General features: G+C 42.5%; 1 protein-coding gene across 1 annotated transcript in view; it reads right to left on the bottom strand.

The window, feature by feature from the left end:
• ofcc1 (orofacial cleft 1 candidate 1) overlaps positions 1–4,486 on the bottom strand; it is a 64,885-nt gene extending 60,399 nt beyond the window's left edge. The window contains exons 1-2 of the mRNA XM_035526440.1: positions 4,483–4,486; positions 951–1,121 (exon numbers count right to left, since the gene is read on the bottom strand). Of these exons, the coding sequence (XP_035382333.1) occupies positions 951–1,121; positions 4,483–4,486 (175 nt within the window). The remainder of the gene's footprint in view (positions 1–950; positions 1,122–4,482) is intronic.
• Positions 4,487–20,316: the final 15,830 nt, after the last annotated feature.

The following is a 20,316-nucleotide window of genomic DNA, read 5'->3' as shown; positions in this document are numbered from 1 at the left end:
GAGAAGACGCTGGGGTGCGCCCTGCTGCCACCCAGCATGGCACTAACACACCCCGCTTCCTCCCTGCCAGGCCTAATGCCAGTCACTGCACTCCACGCTACACTGTAAGAACCGCTCCGCTCCGCAGTGCAGCAAGGCCAATTTCACCAGGACGAACGCATCTGCGCCAGCATACACCCACCCCTGCGTGTGTATCCGCCCACCCCTGAGACCACATTTTTTCCACTCTGTTTGGACTCCAAGTCAAATAAAATCACTCACACTGACAAAATAAATGTTTTTGCACTGAGTTTGAGGAACTGGTGGAGTTGGTTCTGGCTACATGCACACTTTCAACAACTATACTAAAGTTGCTACCTATTAACATTTGGAGATCTGAATACAAACAAAACAGCTACGGGCCTGATTCTTCCAGGCACTTCCAGGATTAGGGGCTCAGATCCACACAATACAATATGAGGAGAGATGTTGATCTGGGAAAATATCCTATGAGAAATCTTGCAATGAGAACATGTGCAACAGATATGTCTAGATATTACCATATCAATGGATCGTGACTTGACTCACATTGGACTTCTCATACCTAGACACTGAGCTGTCTGCTTTGTGTCAAATACAGCCTCTTACACGCAGCTCTCCAGATACACAAACACACACACACACACATACACACAAATTCTCTGAGACACTCAGAACACACCCACACACACACGTTTACTCACACGCGTGCCCACAAAGGTTCCCCAGATCACACGCACCCACCCTTTGAAGCATGCATGCAGACCCATAGACGTGCATACCCACACCCATTACAACCTACATCCCAACTTGCTGCTACATCCATAAATGAATTTGCTACTTGTTGAGGCAGGCCAGCAGTGGAATGCAGCCCTGTGGAGGTTAGGAGGCCCCGTCGCTGCCTTTACGCCTGATGAGGAATGAAGCCTCACCTCTTGTATCGGACGGGGCTCGCAGCTCGGCTTGCTGGCGGGGGGAGGCGAGCGCGCTGGCCTGGCTGCTCCCCTGCTCCCTCCCCACACCGCTACAGCTCCCTTCACCTTCGCCCAGGAACGCGGGATGTGCAGTGCCCTTCATCTTCCTCCTCTCCTCCTCGTGCTCTCCTGTTGGGAGAAGGAGGACAGAGTGAGAGAGTGTGTGAGAAGGAGAGAGAGAGAGAGAGAGAGAGAGAGAGAGAGAGAGAGAGAGAGAGAGAAGGTCAGGGAGGTGCATTTCTGCCAAAGTACATTTAATGATAGCAGAAGATTCCTTCTAGTGCTTCTTCCCCAGCCGAACCACTCCAGCGCAGCCTCCCAGAATGGCACGGTAGCACAATTAGGTTCAAATTAACCCCAAATCATGAAGGGGAAGGGGGGGGTCAGGGAAAAAATAAAATGAAGATGATGATGATGAAGGAGAAGAAGAAGCAGAAGCAGAAGCAGAAGTAGAAGAAGAAGAAGAAGAAGAAGAAGAAGAAGAAAAAGAAGAAATGATTAAAATAATTACAAATTGCGCCCTGACAGGCAAGAGCAAAATTTAGCCCAGAGCCATTTGTCTGTAATTAGTTAATTAATCCTTACACAAATTATGAGCAATAACTCATCGTACAGAGCTCACCCATCAGAAACTCCGCCGACTACGATTTCTTCTGCTTAGCTTGTTCCAGAGCCTTCTGCTTCAACTTCTGGAGGGAAATTGTTAAATGAATAAATTAGTTGCAGGATGAAGATCATCATTTATGATCCGCAACTAACGCAGTATTTTAAATATGGGACGACACTGAAATGTCATTTAATTTACATCGCTGCTAAAGGGGTCAAGCACTAATTGAACAACAGGGGTGGAAAAAAATTAATCATAAATAGATAAGAAAAGTTGACATGAATGCCTAATGAAGGTCACATTAAAATACTTCCTCCTCTGCTGCTGGAGCACCCCCCCCCCCCCACATCCCCACAACCTCAAATAAAAAAAACATGTTTTCACCGAATATTTTATGCACTTGTAATGTAATAGTTCAGAGAATGACCATGCATATGAATATGAAAACCAACACAAACACATTGTATACAGCATGAAGACTCTCTCTCTCTCTCTCTCTCTCTCACACACACACACACACACACACACACACACACACACACACATACACACACAGTAGACAGAAGGAGACAGATAGAAAGAAAGAGAGAGAAAATAGGGCAAGAGATTTGGAATGAAATTAAAATGCTAAATGAGAGCATCTCACTGTGTTCCTGTTTGTGGAAACTTAAGACACACAGAACAAGGACACAACAAGACAAGTGTGACAATAAAAAAGACAATAAAAAAGTGAAGTTTCATTGGAATGAGAGTCTCGTCCCCAGCACGCTCTTAAGACACATGCAGCTGTCAGTCTTAAATGTAGCACAGCCCATACAGCTGCAGATTCATTTCAGTCCACAACCCCTCACTTCCACATATGTGGACAGAGACCAACTGCACGCAGGTGTGGTCCAGCCTAGCTGCACATGTGTGCAGGTCTGGTGACTGGAGATGAAGGTTACCCAGACTTCAACTTCAGCAGAAAACTCAAAGACTCAAGCTTACATGAGTGATTAACTATTTGTGGTGGACATTTTAATAAGTGAGAATTATTAACCAGCGTTTGTCCACATGGGGTCATTCTGAAAGGATTACGAAACGCCCCTTATAACAAACAAGGCCACTTAAAATGCATTTTACATGGTAAACCAGTGAGAAAATAATTAACTCGAATGAAAAAAACTCTTTGCAGTTTTCTGGAATTACAAGCCACTGAATAATATGAATAAATATCTGTTAAACTTCATCCAACAGCAGCACGCTGTCAGTGCAGTAGTTAAACCCTTGTGAGTGTAAGTGGGAGCCTAGATACCGTAGAGGAGTGTGATAGTGCAGGCAGCATGGGGCCGGGACGGCTTGCATGTACACAATATAAAACATGATTGTAAAGACGAAGAATCAGGCTGTGTAAAAGGAGGATGTTTTTCATTCTAGATGACAGAGCAATTAAAGTGGGGAGAGGACCCACTCCAATCTGGAGAGAAGAGTTTAGCGAATCTGTTTTTACATCCAACAAGCCCTAAAGCCAGACATTCATTTGCACCACTGAGATTAATGCTTATCTAATTGTAACTTATTTAAAAACCATTTTCTTTTTTCCCCACTTCTCCCCACTGCCTTCAAATCAATTTCTCCAACAGGAAGTCTGCAACGCTGACCAGAAAAAATTTCAGCTGTGTCAATTAAGTTTCTCATTTCCTTTCTTTCAAGTCGCCGTTTGACACCATTTTAAACACTTTGTCTGTCTACGGCACATTCGACATGTCCCAAAAGGAGCCATGTGACTGATAATTGGACCACCACTTGAGAAATAAGCAAATAATGACTGAGCTAATAGGAGAATGGCACACAAGTATCTCTGCTTCAATATTTAATCATTAATCCTCAAGCTTGCTGGATTAAAAAAAAAATCAATTGTATTAACTTGCATATTTTTAATATTGCTATCTTCATAGCTATATTTTTAATTTCCCCCCAGTGAGAAACAGCACACTCCTAATAGTAGCTTTAAAGTGTTCATCACACATATGAACTTTGTAGCACTTTGCTGACTACAGCTGATAGGTCTGCAGTTGGGCTATATGCTTGTGTCACACACTTGTACACACACACACACACACACACACACGCACACACATGCAGGTCTGGTGCTGTAACTTTCTGCTTTGCAGAGAAATTCTCACACACACACACACACACACACACACACAGAGAGAAAGGCTTAGACATTGATGGGGCTGGTCTCAGTTCCACTGATGTAATTAATCTTAAATTAGCTCGATGTGGGCGGATAGCCTGCCTTTAGTTCTCAAATCACTGTTTTTGCCCTTGAGACTGAGGCACTTCGGAGAGGAAGGCAAAAATATATCAGACATCAACATTAATTATGGTAAAAAAAAAAATGTTTTATCACACAAACAGCAAGCAGCAGAGGAGAGTACACGTTCCACAGGTAGTTTTTATATATCTGTTGTGTTATATTAAGTGTGTTTTAGGATAGTTACGTTTCACAATAATGTGTCCTTTTAATCTTACATAATACTCATGCCTTTTACACATCTTCATGGCATTTGCTGATTTAGAAGTGGAAAAGAACAGGAGAGGAAAAAAAAGAGTTCTGCATGCAAACATTATTAATATTATTCTACCTCCTCTGAGATGTGAATGTGTTTTGTATATGCTTGTTTGGCAGTACAAAAACAGATCTGGTAGTACCTTACATTTTAAATGTCTTGCCTTAAGATCAGTTCTTGTACTTCGGTTGGGGGGTGTACACAACCCTGAGCAAACAGCCAGTCTCAAAGCATAGCAGCTTCTATCCACTATTACTTTTAGTAATTCTTGCTAAGGAATTGAATTCTGCTGCACATAATCTTTGACTGCTGAAATATGCGCTCTCACCCATCTTCTCAAACAAGAACATCCCCTCCTTAGTAATGACTGTCAAAACAGAAATGGCTTAAGGACAAAGAACACCTCTGGTTGATAGCTAAATAAATAAACTACACCATGACAAAAAAGGTAACGATCATTATTCAAGTGCTCTGGCTCACTGCCAAACCTTCGCTTCAACTCGCTATGAAACCACTGCGATGATCTAAATATCGTGAGCCTTTGTAAACACAGCGACCCAGATCCTTCCTGACACGCTGCTCCGATGTGGATAAATATGTTAAAATCCCAGCGCTGGTCTGCTATCTGGTGCCAAGTGAACGCCAGCCTCCACCGATACAACGCTGCTAGTCAACAAGGCCTCAAACAAAATGAGGGAGAAAAAAAAGCCAAACAGACTCGACGTCCGGAGGCACTCAGCTTGCGGTTTGGAGATGAAAAGCCTGCGTTTTCTCCTGACGAGCATGAGCGTGAAACCACTAGTCTGTATTCACGACAGAGGACAGAAAGGAAGGAAGAGTGCATGCATACACACACACACACACACACACACACACACACACACAAATATATAAAATATCCAACTGGTGACAAGCAAAATATATTAAGTTTTTAAAGGAATGTGGTTGCTGTCAAAGGAAATTGGGCACAAGAGTGTTTTGTTCAGTTAGGATTCTGCTCAAAGAGTTGGTGGTGGGGTGGTCAGGGACAGACAGGGCACAAGGCTAGTGGCCACCAACCAGCTCTACGCTGAACTTTACATACTGTACAGATCAGTGGCCTGTTCAGACAAGTCACACTGAATCTCCCATCAACCAACTGTGCTTCATGAAACCGTCAACTCTCATTTACGTCTAACTGTTTTCCCCAGTCTGAAGTAAACAAATCCTGCTTGCTTTCGCTTTCTCTCTCTCTCTCTCTCTCTCTCTCTCTCTCTCTCTCACACACACACACACACACACACACACACACACACACACACACTCACAATCCCCTACTCCACTAATGGAATGACTGTGTGTCCTCCATGCCATATCCTGAACCAAAACATGCATGTGCTCACAGATATATACACACACACCAGCCAAAATATATAGCTGGAGCTCTCTCTACAAAACACACAGGCCAAACACATTCTGCTCTGCCTAATGCCAGGATCTTTCACAATGGTCAATATGTCTGATTAGACACCATAAATTCTTGCTGGGAGAGTAGCAACACTGCATGTTTGATGCCAGCCAATCACTGTCAAACCAGGGAAGAAGGCCAAGAAATCATCAATCATAGCTATAAGGTAACATTTCATAGTAGCTGTCAAACTTGCTGGAAAATACAAAAAAGAAATCTGACATGCTTGAGTTTTCGTCAGGATGTTGTAGGGCATCCCAGATGCCACATCGCGATTCTTCAGTTATGTCACTCTACAAGACCTTGTTCTTTGTTCCCGACACTGTTCATCAAAAATCTGATTGAATTTGTATAGTCTGATCCTGTCGTAAAGAGAATAACACAGGCACTAGACTAACACATTAAAAGCTGCGCTAACACAGGCAGTAGCCTAACACAGTAAAAGCTACACTAAGACAGGCAGTAGCCTAACACAGTAAAAGCTTTACTATAGGCCTCACTATAGCCCAGTCCAACTATAAGCTGTTTGTGGTTTTTGTAAGAGCTCATGTGAGGGAAATCCTGTCACAAAACATGACATTTATGCATTTTTCCAGACAAAAGTGTTTCCATTGCAAAATATCAGGTACAAATAATTTATCAGCTAAAGTTGAACAGAAAAAAAACATTCTGTAGACATTTGTAGAATTTTACAGGCTATTTACATTTTTATTGCCTATATATTTATTGCCTAATTTTAACCAATAAAAAGATATTTTTGTTTTAAAAAAGTCACTTGAATGGAAATGTAGCTACAGTGCAAGCTTCACTAACACGTGCTAGGCTAACACAGTGCAAGCTTCGCTAACACGCGCTAGGCTAACACAGTGCAAGCTTCACTAACAGGTGCTAAGCTAACACAGTAAAAGCTACACTAATAGCTAATTAGCAATAGGCTAATACAGTAAAAAAAAAAAAAATACATCACCACAAGCACTAGGCTAATATATATTTGATGGATATGTGCATCAATAAGTGTGACATGTAAAAAAATATATATATATATATATATATATATATATATGTGCAACTGTGAATTAAAATGTATTGCATTGTAGTGTATATCAGCTGAACAGGTCTCGCAGGTTAGAGCCATTTCTAATGGGTCTATTGTAACATTCAACGGTGTGTAATTGGATTAACAATTACCAGCATGTACTCTAATCCAAGTTTGGTATATGATGGACATTTTGCAGAAACTAGACTAAGATTAGAAAGTGACCCATAAAAATTTAAGTAAGACACTAATCTTTTAATACTGTTTATTTTTATTGTTGAAACTTTAAACTAGACTATACACTAATCAAGGAGCTCACTTTCTTTGTACAAAAAGAAACGCTTACCATGGGTCTTTTTCAATGTATTTTTAGAACATGCATTTTCACAAACTGGTCCAAGTAATTGCTATCAAGCTAATAGCTTTATGTTGAACAACAGCAGCATCAGTTGGTAAAGACAGGAAAACATAATTAGTATTCAGGCTTAATTAATCTACGCTGGCCGCTTTAAGTGAATTAGTCAATTATTTATGCATGTGTGCCCCTTTGATGCTAACAGATTAAGGAGGCAAAAACAGAATCTTGAAAAATTTGAAAACTTTTTTATGCTCTTAAGAAATGCTGGTATGAGCTGCTTTAGAAATAATAACAATGCACGAAGAAATAGATGGTCCGTAAGCCAAATGTGTTTGATAAGATCCATGTTAATCAGGGGCTGGCAACAAAACTGGCCAGCCACAGACGTTAAAGAAAAAAGCCCTGGAAACATCCCTCAAGCCCGAGCGAAAAACACTTGGTTCCCTCTGTCCAGTCAGGCTGAAGGAAACAGGGTGTAATGAAACACATAAATATTATGCTCTTTTGTGTTTAAACCCAAAAAGTGAAGAATCATACCCAGGCCAGGCCAAGGCTGACACCAGACCATGGGAAACTCACACGTTAAAGAGGCTTTTTGTTCATCCACTGAAGAAAGCCACAGTGCAGCGCTAAGGCCTCTCCTCCACACCATTCCCCACTGACCTCTCACAGGCCACCATGCTGGATGCTAAATGTCAGTAGCCTGCCAGCTTCACTATCTTAATAGAAAACAATGAGGTGAGGTCTGACCTTAGCAGAGAAAAGGGCCAAGTGCACCACCCAATTCATTCATTGTTCCAGAGTGTGAGATCTCCAGCAGCCTAACCTTGAAGGCAAAAAAAAACAAAAAAACAAGTTACTGCATTTTGCCAGAATGTTTAAGCTCATTGTGCCTTACCCATCAGACAAGGATAGCAAAATCCCTCTGAGGCTTCACCAAACTGCACAACAGTTGCACGAGTGAGGCATCAGACTAGAACTCAAATTGTAACTCCAGCTGTGCCATACAGCATCTGAGGCTAAGGATCCTCGAGAAGCACACTAACCACATTCTCAATGGCACTTTCTCTCTCTCTCTCTCTCTCTCTCTCTCTCTCTCTCTCTCTCTCTCTCTCTCTCTCTCTCTCTCTCTCTCTTCTCAGTTTAAGTAATGAGCTTAGCTCAGCAAGAGGAAGATCCTGAAGAGAACAGAGCAGAATCATTTGATTCAACAGTAGCATGAGTAGTGAGCGTACACACGGCCTTCATTATCATCACACACAAGCTGAACAGTGGGAACACTGAGTTTTATTTATTTATTTTATATTTACAACAAAAAGTGAAGAATGTAGAGAATGTATACAAATTTCATCTTTACACGAAGGTAGAGGGGGAAAAAAGAAACTACTATTCTAAAAAGTGGAGAGCACTACATTAGGTAAGGCTAGTAACATGCATGAGTAAAACTGCCACTGCTGTGAAAGCTGGGTTGTCCTTTATGAGCGTCAGCGGGTTTATGACGGCATTATCTCTGCACTGCATCCATATGTAAGATCCATTTATTTATTATCAAAGGTAACAAATGATTTCCTTTCATCGTTTAGGCTACCTTGGGTTTATTCATTTCCATCAGATGGAAGCCTATTTGATCTTTTTCCCTCCCCAATCTCCTCTCTCCATGGTAATTCACATGGCTTCCTCAAGTTTCTGCTGAAACAGCAAAACAAACCCCAGGCGAAATGAGAAAGATTATCCCATGCCACGCAAGTTACGGTGAAACGCTACACTTTTTCACACCAAACAGAGCCCCACCGGGTATGATCGTAAAACATATTAGGCTACTGAAGCTGCACTTTGTGTATAAGGGGTGCACTGTGTGTTGTAACAAGTGGGCCTGGGTACGGGTCATTGTTTCAGATTACGTCCTGCGCGGTAGCAGAACTACAGTGGGCCAGCGGCCCTCTATACCAAACAGAACAGCAGCAGTCTACTGTGTGTAGGTCTGGCGCACACCCCACACCTCACACAGGCAACGTAGCTTGGTTAGAAAGCTTTTTCTATGAGCAGTGTTTGTTTTTCTAGTGCCCAGGAGAACCAACTCTCAAACTCACTCTCTTACTCTCTCTAACACACACATTCACACACTCTTTCTAATTGTGATAAAGTGCTACATTTCAGCTTTCCTTCAACATCTGAATCTTATTGGACAAAGTATTATTTTTTATGTCCATGTTTCTCATCTCATTATTTGTTTTCTTAGTTACAAACAGAGATGGGTGGATGGGTGTTTTATAGAGACTATAAAACGCAATGCAGCAAGAGTCCCAGACAATTGTCTGTAAAACCCATTAGTTTCTATATGCCAAATGTTGTTTTCTGAATAATGTGCTTGCCAGCTCTTCTCAGCCATGACAAGGTCTCCAGGATCTGGTTCTGCTAAGCATACACACATGTACATGCACACAAGACACATATAGTCCTTAAAGGACTGTTTGAATTGCAACCGCTGCATCTCTTCACCACTTACTGTCAGTGGGTTCTGGCCCTACTACATTATCTAAATGCCTAATAATCAGGTAACTCATATGACCCGATGTCACTTTGGCTAAGAACAGTAATATGTTGACATGCACATTGAACACATTGTGTTTCCCGGGCAAAAACAAATAAATAAAATAAACATTATAAATAAAATAAAGGAATCCTCTTAAATTCTTGAACCCAAAATATATTCACCTCAACTAAATTGGTCCTTAAACGGTAAGGAGTACGAATCATATTACTTAAAATGGTAAATACGTACAGAGATATAGCAAACTGTGCAATCTTTCAGGCAATAAATGGCCTACCATTTAGTAAGGTTCAATCAGCTCCTGATCCTGGATGAGATGGCATTCGGTTTTGTTCTTCCCAACGTCCTCTTGCTGAGCTATTGTGCAGCCCGAAATATTTCGTTGACATCCTTTGTCATCCTATAGCCGGGATGAAGGATGTAATTTCATAGCCAGCCAAAATGAGAACAGTTCCACTTGTTGCCAGAGAAAACGATCTACGCCTACTGCCCGCGAGCCCGTTATCTGCGATGGAGAATATTTACCTGGATGGCTCTCCGGTCTTAAATGCAAGGGTCCTGTGAAATCGCTTTTTTATCGTTTGTAAAGCTGAATTACCCTAGGAGCTATGAAAGCCGAGAGGTCACATAGACAACGTGGAGAGAAGCGTCCGATACCTGTATTGTGCTATTCGAGATCCGTGCATAGATTACACTGTAAAATAGACTGAATGTTTTGTTAATCTGTTAGAAGCCAATTAAACACCGCACCAACTATTAAAACTTTCTCTCATGTTCTAATGTCCGCCCTATTTCATAGTCTAACCATTTGAAAATTATATGCAAAATATACAGTGAACAGCTCTTTTTCTGAACTCGATGAATGTATTTAAGAGCGATACATACGAACAGCAATATGAGCATGGGAGCCTAAAACATAACAGAATCGCTATAATTAAAACACATCCTGCGCAAGCCATATAAATTACCTTACGCGGCCTTCACTTCAGACTAGCCACGCGTCGCTATAGCGACAGCGGCATTTATGCAGGTCATGGACATGGTAGTCGTCAAGACAAAATAAGAGTACCGTCACAAACTTGAAAGACAAACAATAATTCTCAGAACGTAATCATAGAGGCTGACAAGAAAAAACTTAAAAACCCTTGTGAAATCTACGACCAAGTAGTGAATTCTAAGTTTGAAATGATAACCTACACGTGTGCCTTGGAAGGAACGTCAGCAACCACGGTGCTATGCCTTACTGGCACAGCTACTTGTGACACTAGCCAACTCGAAGCAATCAACACATGTAACTGCTTACATTTATTTACAACTTGTTTGATACATTGGCAAATGTAATGTAATCCTGTCACTGATGAGTTTGTCAGACTATTAAACGCAAATACGTGCTGTTATCATCTGTGGCAGTTAAATAGTGCTACATATTTTCTTTCATTTTATTCTACGATGTGTCTATGGGCTTACATTCTGTCAGCAATGTCAATTGTTTCATTGTTTAAAATTGCTGTAAATAACATTTTAAATCTTAAACAATGAAATTCGACTATGCTGTCGAACTCACGGGTCCAAATATGGCATTACTGCACATAGCGGTTTGTCGTGACTTGCAAGGAAAGTCGCTTTTCATTTTATTGTCTCGTGTATCTAAATGACGAGCGTAGGCCGCATGCTCATTTTAGCCACAGTACACGTACGCACGCACGCACGTACACACACACACACACACACACACACACACACACACACGCCATTCAAGCTACACACCTTTTTACTCAGCATGTGGTGCTAGTGAGCAGATACAGTTAAGAGATCGTTATGATGCTTTACATAAACGACTCAAATTCAAAGACCTAACAGCATCATTTATTCCGTAATACACAACAGCTCATTGGGAAGCTTTAGGATTACACCTTAAGAGGCAGGCTCATTTTTAATAGTAACTCTGGAGTGTGAAACTATAACCACCTTTCTCATTGCACATGAATTGCTTATTTCTGGAGACATTTTGTGGAAGCAGGAAACATTGATTTTTCGCAAATATCAACAGGAAAGCTTATGGGAAAGTGTTTCTGTCCGTTAGACGCTCTGTCAGATCACACAGATAATGTTACAGTGTCATGTGTCTACCAGATGGCCTATCTAGTGAATGCCTTTTCTAAATGTGTTTTTATTATTGATGCAGTTCTCCTAGCATTGAGACAGCATTTCAAAGAGTCTTTTGCCTGCCTTAATAGAAAGTTACTTTATGTGCGAATGAGGGCTTTGTTACTTCTCAACATCAATTACTGTAATGAGGTCCCATTCAAGGTAACCCATCATATAGCTTTGTAAACATTCATTATGCAATGTGACAATTTATACAAAGGTTCCTCATGCATTATTTACAGAGTCTGGTAAAAACATACTTCAACACAAAGGCAACCAGAACAGTTGAACAGCTGGTATGAAGGATAGGTGCAAAACACAACACACAACCAGACACAGAGCACAGAGCTGTAGTCTGGCTAAACGCATGTATACACACACACATACACACAGACACACACACACACACACACACACACACACACACACACACACACACACACACACACTCACATTCAGTCTGCCCCCCTGCTCCCTTATTATTGATTGCCATGTAACTAGGCCATTCATGTCCTTTTCATAGGGGACAGAGTGATTACTCTCTTATAAAATATTATCGGATTATTTTTGATGGAAGTTGTTCACAAACAGTAGCCCTGATGACTTGGCATCTCCAAAACTCTATGTTTACTTGCATAACTATACTACAAAAAAGTAATCTGTGTATGGCCATGTCTGCAGCAGAAGTCAAAAACACTTCCCTGGCCAACTTTCCATCTCCCATTATCTCCACACCCTCTTCAACCTGTTCGAAGGATCTCAGTCATCGCGTCACTCTTCCTCAGATCGCTGAATAATACAGACCATTTTGACTAATATGCCTTTATTTTCACCGCGTCTCATCATGGCTTTGCTCTTGACTAATAACTTGGACATGATAATAAGTGTCCTCTGGGAAGCTCTGCCCCATGATGTCTTCCTCAAAGATGGCTCCTCTACTCCGCCACTATTGCTCCGCTCCGCCCTTCCATTACCGTACCGTAAAGCGTGCCATTAGGATCCTTGTGCTTAATAGGTTGGTTGTAAAGAGAATCTAAATAAGACATCTCCTCCTGTGGTCCTCAAGCTCTCTTCCAGACTGTCCTTGATTGGTGAGATGATTAAATATAGACCTGAATCTGCGTTCCAGCCACAGATTATCCAATTAATTGCATGTGTAGGCATGAGAGTGGTTAATGATGTTATCTTACCTAATTAACCTGCATAAAGCTCCGACTGGCCGACAGTGCTGCTCATCCCTCATAGAAGTGTTCATTACTCTCATTAACATAAGGGGGCTGAGCCTGCCTTCTGATGTCAGCCCTCTTTGGCACTATTAATTTAGACTGAGCTCCATTTTTGCTATGCTCCGCGCTCATTTGTTAAGGCTGAAATGATACAATCTTGGGGTTGATGCTGAACGCTGGTCGGGCACAATGGCTGCCCAGCAGGCTTGGTATTTTAACTTGACATGTTGTAGTGACTGGGAAATGTTTTTTGAATGGTTGAGTTACAGAGGTTTTTTTTTTGTTTGTTTTTTTTCCTAACTGACTTGAGGGAAGCCTTCATATCTTGGTCAGGTTTGTCCTGCTCACATTGTTTGTTGTATGTTAATTTAAAGCTGCAGTTAGAAGTTTCTGACTCCTGTCATGTAAGTAGGCTGATATTGAGGTAGCGTAATAGGAGAGGCCTACTGTAATTGAAGTTTGTTCTGATGAAAAGAGAGAAATCAAACAATAAATAAACCTTTATTCTGTGTGGTAAAATGGCATTTTTCAAGCAATGCACAAGTAGTAGCTTCAGTTACAGTTTATGCTTCAAGCTAAACATTCCTGCTTAGTGGCTTATCAAGCTGTTACAGGGGAATAGATCTCTCTCTCTCTCTCTCTCATCCTGTCTCTATCTTACACCCTTTTTTCACACTTTGCCAGTTTGCAAAGCAGCTTCAATGCATTAATGCTTCAGAATACTAGGGGATCAATAACATTCATTGGGCAGTGTGTCATTTGTTAATCAGGTATTGATGAGCACATCGACAGGAGGCTAATTAATCGTGGGCCCATGCACCAGCTTTCATATGTTTCCTTAATTATGTTCTTCATCTTAGTCGACGTGCCTGGGCCTCTGTTAGTCGACGTGCCAGTCCACGATTAAGACCTTTAATTAACTGAAGATATCTGCAGCTAGCAATAATCCTAATAATTATAATTGAAGTTTAGTCATTTAGACAATTTAGGCTACATTTTCATGGCATGTTTACATTTGAACTGTTGAATTCAACAGTGCCCACCTGAGTGAGTTCATATATACCAGTACTATCTGATTAGAAACATTTCAGTTATTCCAAAGGTATAATGGGTTGCCTGAGATTTGCAATGCTTCTGAAAATTTCCGCTGAATTCCATCCGGTTTTAAAGCTCTCTGTTTCTGAGTGCTGTGAATCTGGCTGATGCAGTGCTCGGAACTGTTCAGACGTTCCTTTGACACTACAGCGCCTACTGGAATCGCAGCCTTTTTCAGGCGATCGCGCGCAGCATCTGAGCCAGACGCTAGCTGCTAATACGTTCGAAACGCATGTGGCTCAATTAGACGAAACCCAAACGCCGGCTGTGCCTCTTGGTTGGGGTTTTTCATTTAAACGGCAACACACAAGAGTGTATCATCTGAACAATTAAAACAAAGCCGCGTGGGGTCTGAGTGCAGTTCGCTCATTAGCAACTTTTCCGGGCTGCCACAGCACACATGCGTCGTTGCCGTTAGCCTGCTAGTGCGACCTCGCGGCAATATAAAGCCGCAGGGCCGTCGGGCTGCCCCACCCTGCTCCCCAGGCGCAGAAGCGTGCAGACTGCCGGTCTGTTTCATGTGGGAGTAGGGGCCGTGGGCCGGCCAGGCTTAGCTGAGCTGTGTTATAATCAATAGCGCTACACATTAGCTGCACCGCTCGCTAGTTCCTGCAGGTCAGCGCCGCCACAGGCAATACCAGGGGGAGGGGCACATAAACACTGCACCCCAGAAACGAACCGACAACACAAAAACACCCTTAACTTGCGCCTGGTGCTGTGATTATTGTGTATAGATAGAGTGTGGAATTAAAACAAGGCCTGGAGGCAGAAGGAGGTTTTTTTCATGCTTTTTTGTTGTTTTTTGTTGTTGTTGGGGTTTTTTTAACAGCTGAAAACTCATACCATTATCAGCATGCTTCTAATTGGCAGCAGTAATATAAACCTTAGCTGATTAAACGTGAGTGTGTGTGTGTGTGTGTGTGTGTTTGTTTAAATACTGTTTCACTATACTCTAGACCTGCTCCAAAATTTAGCATATGAGGTGACATTTCATCAGCATACAGCTGTTGAATTAGGCCAGTGTTTTATTTAAATTTTTTTGAAGGCATTTAATTGATTTTTTTTAATACATTCAAGGTCATGTGGAACATGATTCTGTAAAAACTGCCTTTCAGAAGAGAAGTCTTATTTGAAACATTTTCTGGAATGTATGCACAGATAATGTCATCGACATCTTTTCGCACTGGATGGCAGGTGTGCTGGGATCAAGGTGTGGTGCAGATGAGTAGTAGTTGTAGTGGTTGTGGGACAGGAACTCAGTAGGAGGTGAAGACCAACGCTGAATTCTGGTGATTGATTAAGCAAATGTTTATTTGGCCTACCCCCAGCCCCCTGCCATCAAAATGTCAAAATATTTTGTCATATATTTAAGCCCGTAAGAAAGATGGAGCCGCAAATAATACAGCTCTTGGTGAAGGAAAAAAATACATAAACGTGAAGGCTAATTTATTATTCATGTCGAGATTATTCAAGTTTGAAAGCTACAGTGTAGCACAGGGGTTGACTGATATTAAACCTCATATTTTTATGAATTGCAAGAATTCTTCCACTGTCTGATGTGAACATGACTGTGAGGGTGTTGTTAAGCCGACCTTAGTATGTATTCCACTGTAATATCCTTCTCGTTATTTAGGTCATTCACACAGTAAATCTTATTAGTGTCATCTATGTTGTGATAACTGGTTTGTTTATATGTTTGATTGCTTATTAATTAAAATGCTTCTCTGGCTACTGAGACTCCATGTTCTCCTTTATAAAAAAAAAGCCAAGTCGGTTTGTCATTAATCAGCCAATGTAAAAAGTACTGGATTCTTAGTGTAACTGAATCCGTGAGACAGAGCAGGTACATTATAACTCCCTGGGATTTGAATTGGGTTGGGGGTGGGGAGGTGAAGGGGCCTAGCCTGGCCACTCTCAGCAGAGAGAGCCCTCGGTTAACAGTGTGTTACAGTGTGTTACGGAGTGTTACAGAGAGAGCTCTCTGTGCATTACAGTGTGTTACAGAGAGAGCCCTTGGTTTACAGTGTGTTACAGTGTGTTACAGAGAGAGCCCTCGGTTAACAGTGTGTTACAGAGTGTTACAGAAAGAGCTCTCTGTGCATTACAGTGTGTTACAGAGAGAGCCCTTGGTTTACAGTGTGTTACAGTGTGTTACAGAGAGAGCCCTCGGTGCATTACAGTGCATTAAAGAGAGAGCTCTCGGTGCGTTACAGTGTGTTACAGATAGAGCAGTTGGTGCATTACAGTACATTACAGAAAAAGCAGTAGGTGCGTTACAGTGTCTCCTGCATCGTGGCCATGTGTTATGCCTGCTCATTGGTCAAGGAGAAGCTCATGTCCACGGGGCAGGGATGCAGCAAACTATGTGAGGCCCCAGCGGCAGAACTGCACACACATGGGATGATCATTGAAAGGTCGTGGGGAGTAATTGTGGAAAGTGGGCCTATGGTCATGATTAGGGTGCAATCCTGAGCAATTCGGGTCCGCAGGGAGCATTTAGGGGACGTCCAGTTTACAATCATGGCTGACGGCATGCTTCTTGACAAGGACTTCTAATGTGTGTGCAGACGGGCAGCAGCTCTCAGTCTGATTAGCTTGGCTGCAATGTCCAAGAGACCACTGTGGGAAGAGAGCAATCGGAAGACTGTACGGCGGGAGGGGGGGGCATCTTTTTGCCTCTTTTATTCTCCTTAGTTTCTCAATTATGCTAATCCGGTGACGTCTTGGCGATGACGTCATTGCATGTCACATGGCCTGTGGGGTCATGTGCCCTTAGCCAGAGTGTGTGAAGCATGAGTGGGAGAGTGCGGGAAAGAGAGTAGGCCGGACCGTCAGGGCTGGACTGGTGTGCTGGACGCCAGCTCTTTGGCAGGGAGTGACTAAAACAGGGCTCTGGACTCCCTTAGAAGCAGAATCCTGTTGCTCACACTGCTACAGGCAGGGGTGAACGTGTTGTGATACACTCCTGCTGCAACGCCGTGCGTGTTCAGTAAGTTCTTACCTGCCCGTGTGAGGCTGTTTGTAATGCCACAAAGTCTTGGTTTGGTGCCAGGTCTGGTAGTCTTTATTTTGGACTTGTTCCACTCACCACTGATGAGTTTCATCTTAAAGCTTGTGTTTGTAATTAGGCTAGGTAATGAAATATGACTACAATTGTGTCTCTCACTTAAACACTGAAATGTAGTGATACAGATAGATCACAAAACTCAAAAAAGGTTATTATGTATTATGTAAAACGGACTGAATATGTTTGTTTGTATAAATCAATGTGTACCATTACTCAAAATATTCTTGTAATGTTAGTCTCTCATTGTCATATGCATTAAAAATTGTTCCTAACTTCCTAAATTCCTAAAGTTCCCTCTCATTGCCAGGGAAGGCATATAGCTCTTTCATTTGTGCTAGTTCTATGCCTGTTGCTCTTGAAGTTAGTTTTGTTAAACCACTTCAAGTTTGGATTTGAAAGTACACTGGTTGAAATTAATGGTTTTTGCTGACATACCACATTTTTAAGCCTTTAATCTGAGGTGCTGTGAAGCCTTCTTTAGTACATCATTTCTATCATCGGGACAAGTAACAGAGCCATAGCCCTGTACACCTTTATCTGTGATTAACTATCTCAACATCTGCCCCACTGTTGAGTACACCACCCGTGCTGCAGCATGGCTGAATCCGCTTGTTCCTGAAATCCATAATGACCTCCTCTGTTTTGTTCCCACTGAGAGAGAGAGAGAGAGAGAGAGAGAGAGAGAGAGAGAGAGAGAGAGAGAGAGAAGGAGGGAGGATATTATCCGTGCACCACAGGGAAAACTTCCTCTCCACCCACCTCACAGCTGTCACTCCGGACAGTCTAACTACTGGGATGCCATCAGCAAACTAAACGATGAGAAGATTGTGATGTTTGGTAGCGCAGTCATATATGTAAATAAGGTGTAGAGTTGTAGGGAGGTTCCCCTGCTTAAACACACCTGATTCAACGGAGCAGTTGATGACCAGGTTTCGCGTGCGTGTTTGAGGTGCTGTACTGGAGGATGACACCTGCTGCAGAGGAATGCGTTCTTCTTCCCTTATTTGCACCATTATCAGTAAAACAAAAAAAATAATGTTTAGCTTTTGGGTTGAATACCTCGTGAAAAAAAAAACAATAACGGAAAATTTGATAAGGAGCACATATAAAGGAAGGCACCTCTATTATCTGTGTTTGTGTGTGTGTGCGTGCGTGCGTGTGTGTGCAGCAGTGCAGTTCAGGAGAGCAGGGTACATAACTGAGGCTTTGATCAGCTGAGCGCTACACCCGGCCAAGGCAGGCAGACGGGGGGTGGGGGGTTGGTGGAGGATACACTGTGCATGAGCACTGTTAACCAGTAGCACTCTGCCTTCGCCTCGATTAACTCCACTGTGCTTTTGAACTTTTAATCATCACCTTCTCAGAGTTAATGATTCAGCATAGGCTACACCAAGGTCAGTCAAACTAGGAAAGTGTGTGTGTGTGTTACCTCTCTCTCTCTCTCTCTCTCTCTCTCTCTCTCTCTCTCTGTCTGTCTCTCTCTCGGAATAGTGAAGCATTTCATTTCACACCCCAGCTCTCCTCTGTTTGAACTGCGCATTACAGGATTTCAGTCTGCTTTGCACATCTTGTTGGCTGAGGCCCCTGTGTTTGCTCTCTGCTGAGCAGTGCTGGTATGTTTGACTGTGGTGGAGAACTCCATAATGTGGAAGGGAAACAGAAGTATTGACACACTTAATGGTCTCAGCCTGTGTACAGTAGCTTAGCTCCATATTCACACAGCAAGCTCTTCACACAACTCCAGGCAGAAGCAGCGAGGTGGCAACACCGTGCCTCTGCTCCCTGTCAGTGTCTTTCACAACAGACATATTTCATCCAGAATGTAGCCCAGTTTAAATGCCACTCTGCCCCACTGTCCAGGGATTTTCTCTTATTGTAATACATCCTTTTTGCAGAATTCCCACATGCTTTTGCTCACCTACGTGAATTGTTTAACTGCTAGGCCAGACAAAAAGCTGATTTCAAAGAAGCATTCACCTGCATCACCTGTACTGGGAGAGAAACAGTGGATTCTCTAGAATGGTGCATGCATTCCCAATAAAAGCTGGTCATTTTGTTCCAACAAATCAAATGGTCCCAGAGATGTGACGAGGAAGCGTTTGGTTTAGTAGCTCTTCTTTCGCAAGCAGTGCGTGCAGCCAATCACACTGGCTCATCTCGAGTGCACAGTGAAATCGTGTCGGCTCCAGATGTCACTGTGGAGCTCGTGTTGCCTGAGTTTGTCAAGACTAGGCCAAGCCCAACGAGGTTGCTCCTCCATTTAGAATGATTCTGGGTTGTATTTATAGCTCCTTCCTATAGCAGACTTCATTCTTAAAACTCTAGTTAAGCCACAGGCAAGACAGACAGTGTTCTGGGAGCTGCCTGTGGACACCATAATTACACTTCTGATTGCTGTTTCTTGGGACCTGATGGAGGGTGTATGTGTGTGTGTGTGTGCGTGTGTGTGTGTGTGTGCATGTCTGCTTGTATGTATTTGCTTCTGCTTGTGAGTGGGTGATCTTGCATCCATGAGTGCATACCTATGTGTTCGTGTAAAAGGATGGCTGGAAAGGTGTGTGTGTGAGCATGCGAGCATGCATGCATGCGTAAGTGCATTTCTGCATAATGTAGGACTGCTCTAAATACTGAAATGACAGCATCAGAATTAAATTCTCGGTGTTATGTGCATCAGTAGAGGGAGGCTTGTGTCTGCTTCATTTGGGATTCATTCTGGCATGGGTTTTTTCATCTGCTTCAGTAGTACAAACTTAACTGTAATTGCACTCTTACCTCACATATCTGGCTTACTTTTAATAAAAATGTCATTTTCTTATCAGAGTAATGTCAAAGTGTGTTATAGTTTATCCTCCTGTATGAAATGATATGTCAGCCAATGTATGATGGTATGATGGTTTACTATTAAACTGCAACACAGTTTTTTGCCAAAATAAAAGTCATTTTCACTGCATTAACTGCAACGACCCTTTTTGCTATTCTCGCTCTCTCCGTGCTTTTGGAATTTCCCTCTAACATCTCCTTTCTATCCTGACAACAGTGCTTCAGTCCACAGCTCCTGCACACAGGCACCCAGAGCATCCAGCGATGGCAGTGTGCTGAACGGCGAGCTGGTGAAGGCAAACTGACCGTCAGCCCCTGTGAGTGTTTTCAGTGTCCTGAAAAAGTGCTGCGAACTTGCTTGTCCTCGGAGCCTGTTCCGTTAAGACTCTCTCGGGAGGCACTCTCAGCCGAGCC

The sequence above is a fragment of the Electrophorus electricus genome, chromosome 5 (assembly GCF_013358815.1).
Source record: "Electrophorus electricus isolate fEleEle1 chromosome 5, fEleEle1.pri, whole genome shotgun sequence".
Taxonomy (NCBI): Eukaryota; Metazoa; Chordata; class Actinopteri; order Gymnotiformes; family Gymnotidae; genus Electrophorus; species Electrophorus electricus.
The sequence above is the reverse complement of the archived record's forward strand: the minus strand, read 5'-3'. Positions and strand labels throughout refer to the sequence as shown.